This window comes from Alligator sinensis, unplaced genomic scaffold (assembly GCF_000455745.1).
Source record: "Alligator sinensis unplaced genomic scaffold, ASM45574v1 scaffold71_1, whole genome shotgun sequence".
Classification (NCBI taxonomy): domain Eukaryota; kingdom Metazoa; phylum Chordata; order Crocodylia; family Alligatoridae; genus Alligator; species Alligator sinensis.
This window is the reverse complement of record NW_005841834.1, coordinates 607,425-611,277: the sequence shown is the minus strand read 5'-3', so window position 1 is coordinate 611,277 and position 3,853 is coordinate 607,425. Positions and strand designations below refer to the sequence as shown.

General features: G+C 48.8%; 1 protein-coding gene across 1 annotated transcript in view; it reads left to right on the top strand.

Moving 5' to 3' along the window:
• The first annotated feature begins 423 nt into the window (after positions 1 to 423).
• ZC2HC1A (zinc finger C2HC-type containing 1A) overlaps positions 424 to 3,853 on the top strand; it is a 53,791-nt gene continuing 50,361 nt past the window's right edge. The window contains exons 1-2 of the mRNA XM_025200448.1: positions 424 to 465; positions 3,678 to 3,798. Coding sequence (XP_025056233.1) covers positions 424 to 465; positions 3,678 to 3,798 — 163 coding nt within the window. The remainder of the gene's footprint in view (positions 466 to 3,677; positions 3,799 to 3,853) is intronic.

Genomic DNA, 3,853 nt, shown 5'->3' with positions numbered 1-3,853 from the left:
TGGTCATAAGGGGGGAAGAAGAAGTGCAAGTTTGCGATGGGTTCAAAAAATAGTGTAGCAAAACTGTAGGAATTTCATGTTTTTAACACAGTTCACAATGGCTGTTTAGAAATGTGAGGGGCAGAGGGGCACAGAATTCTCAGCCTGTAGTTTGTAATATAGAAGTGCAACTCTCTGAATTGAAAGAAAAATCTGGATAGGCTAGTAGGTGTTCAAAGCTTATGCCACACAATTACAATTTTGATTTTACTCACTGGAGTGGTGGTGTGCATGCCTGTACACACATACAAATACATGCTAGCATGGGCAGAGCCAGGGTTTTGTACAGGGGTTGTGCGGGAGCAGCAAATGACATTGAAGGGGTGGCTCCAGCCCTGCTCCTAGCTTCTCCTCTGCCCCCCTCGAGGGCAGGTGGACCATGCCATGGGAACAGCAGCTGGGGACCTCTTTGAGTCTCCAAATGGGGTAAGAAATCTGCCCCCCTCCCCTTACCCCCTGTGCAGGGCATTCCCTCCCTTTCTCTCCATGCTCAGCTTCACATTCCCACCTCTCCTATTGCCTCTCCACGGCAGTGGGCAGCCAGGCTCAGCAGGGGACAATAGCAGCAGCAGTAGGCAGGTTCCCTGTCCCTGTGTCTGCTTCCAGACTGGGGGGGAGGGGGGAAATCTACCCACTGCTGTGGTTGCTGCTGTCCCTGGCTGAGCCCAGCTCCCTGGAGAACCCAGCGGGAACACGGCAGGAGTGGCTTGGGAACTCCCCGCTGCCCCGAGTCACCTAGGGACAAGGGCAGCAGTGAGTGGGGGAAAATGGGGAGGAAGGAAAGGGACGTGCTGATGAGTATGGAGGGGAAGGGAGGGGGAAATTCTTCCCTGCTTCAGGGACTTACTTTAAGTCCATGAATGCTGCCCCCACAGCATAGTCCAAAAGTGCAATGTGACTGTGCCACAGCACCTGCTTTGGATCTGCCCCTGCTAACTAGCTAGCTTTTTATTATATTGTGTCTACACATTTCCTGGGGCTTGTCTTTTAAAATGAGTTGCTACTAATGAGCACAACCATATTAGAAGCACTAGGAGATCTAATGGTTACTTCACATCTGGCAGAGTGTGATCTACCCATGGTAGAATTATTCAATGCACATGGCTTCCGTTACACTAGGAAAGATTTTACTAAAAGCCATTTTATATACGTAATAGAGTCAAAGACCAAATTAAGAACAACTCCCCTCCCACCATCCAATGTAAAAAGGCACAACAACACAGCACTCCTTGAACCTAATACCAACTGGCATGCAAACAGTTTTCAGATGATGGTAAACTCAGTTGCAATATTGAGTTTTTTGAGGATGTGAACAGATTGGAGAGAGTTCAGAGGAGGGCAATGAGAATGGTTAGGGGGCTCAGGCACATGACTGAGGAGATGGTGCAGGAACTGGACTTAATCTGGAGAAGAGAAGACTAAAGGGGATTTAATAGTAGCCTTCAACTACCTGAAGGGTGGTTCCAAAGAGGATGGAGCTAAGACTCTGGTGACATGATAAAACAAGGAGCAATGGTCTCAAGTTGCAGCAAGGGAAGTTTAAGTTAGATATTAGGAAAAATGTTTTCACCAGGAGGATAGTAAAGTACTGGAACAGGTTACCCAGAGAGGTTGTGGACTCTCCATCCTTGGAGGTTTTTAAGACCTGCCTAGACAAAGCCTTGGCTGGAATAATATAGTTGGATAGAGGAGTTGGACTAGATGACCTCCTGAGGTCCCTTCTGCCCCTATTTTTCTATGATTCTATTGCAAGCAAATACATTAAAGGGGGTGGGCGGATAGAAAAATAAATGCCTCTGATGAAACTGGCAGATAAGGTTCTTTGGGTAAAGCTGAAATTTTTTATTAGACCAACTCAAATAGTTGGAAAAATTCTTCTTTGCAAGCTTTTGGGTACAAATACCCTTTGTCACGCTGAGAAAGCATCTGCATTTGGTGTGTGCTCTTCCTGAATGGAATGAATAGCAAAGAAACCAGAGTCTGGTCCGCATGTGTAATCCAGGAACACCCAAGGGTGTGCCCGTCCTCAATTGGAAGGGATAGATGAGGCAGGCGACAGTGGTGTAAGAAGGACACCGGTGATTTGTGCTCAGGTCCCTCTTTTTTCTATACAGTCAACTCCACACCAATGCTCTTAACTATTTACAGTTTATTGAATTATAATATAAATATTATTCTTATCCAATATGTATAGGTAAGTATCCTAATAGGTATCAAAGGAAAACTTCCCAAAAGTATTCTTAATGATATCATTTCACAATACCAAAGGAATACAGATAAATATTTACAATATAAGCCAGGAACCCATTATACAAAACTAATCCAATCCCATAACATGTTGTACAACATATCCATAATTACAATAACAATCATACAAAATACGAGGCGCAGTTTTACATGATATAAGGCATGTTACCCCTGGATCCCAGCTAGCAAGGGGTGCTTCCTCTCCTATGGGTCTAGCTGGGAGGAAAATTTTCATCCAGGGCGTCCCTCTGGGAGTGTGTCTTATTTCAGGAAGGCCTCCCCTGCAGGACCTGAGTCCACCAGCAACTTACAATTTTCTTCGAGGAGCCATTGACCGGGCCTTGGGGCCCTCCGCTCAATCAGAGGCCTCACCAGTGCTGTCTGCTTCATGCCGAGACCTCCCCTCCTGGCCCTGTGTCCCACTTTGGGCACCGAGGGTTCTTCCAGCTCTCGTGGAGGGGAATCTAGCCGCCGCTGGCTGGGTTTACCTAGCCTTATGCCTGGGCCTCCGTTTTCCTGGGTCCTGCTCTAGGCTCCGGGGCTCTTTTAGTTCTTTGGCAGGGCCACACTGCGGGACTCCGGTTATCCGGCTTATGTTGGGGCTAACCTGAGCAGCCTCAAGCTGCTCCCATGGCCGGCTCTCTGTGTGCCGGTCTGCACACCACTCTGTCCGGCCCTTGGCTGGGGATGCAGGCTCGAGCTGCCTCAATGCGGCTCCCGGAGCCTGAGCGCCATGTGCCAGCCTATGCACCGCTGCAGTGAAGAAGGGATCCTGGTCAAGGCTCTTCCCTCTCCAACGTGTCTCACCATGCCGCCCTGCGTGGCTCATGCTGCTTCTTCATACCCTCAGCAGACTCCACCCTGAAGTCCAATGGACCTGCAGCTTCCAGGTCTGAACTGCCTCTGGGGCTCCTTTGGAAAGGGGTGGTGCCAGCTCTTCCCTGCTCTTCCCTGATTGGTGGATGGGTGCCACCAATCGGCATTGAGAATTCTCAAGTCTGGGATGCACTGGGGCTCAAGCAGGTAAATCTGCCCCATGCAAGACTGGCAACCAGGGAAGGTGTAAATTGAGGAGTCAGTGGGTGAGAGACAGGTTGGGGTGGGGGAGGGGAATGACTATAGCTGGTAAATAGTGGAGAGGCACCTGAGGAGTCAGATGTCAGGGGCGTTATAATGTGTCATAAATCCAATGTCTATATTTAGTCCATGACTTTTTGTATCCGGGACTGTGATGTCAAGTTCATTGGCTTGTCTGTGAAAGGTCTTTTGAAAATTCCCTTCGAGGATTAGAAAGTATTATTATTTATTATTTGTAATTATTATTATTATTTATTAGACCAACTCATAATTGTGTGCGTGCACGTGCACGTGCCTACTGTGTTCTCTGGTAGGAGGGAGAGGGAGAGCGAGTACACGCCAGGGCTCAGAGCATTTCCCGGGGGGTTACTGTCCTCTCTCGTCTCCCAGCAGTTCTGCCATCCCTGCAGGAGGCTTTCTGGTTCGGGGCAGGAGGTAAGAATGGAGGCCGACGGGCGGCGGCGGCTCCAGAGACTGGAGACTGCAGTAG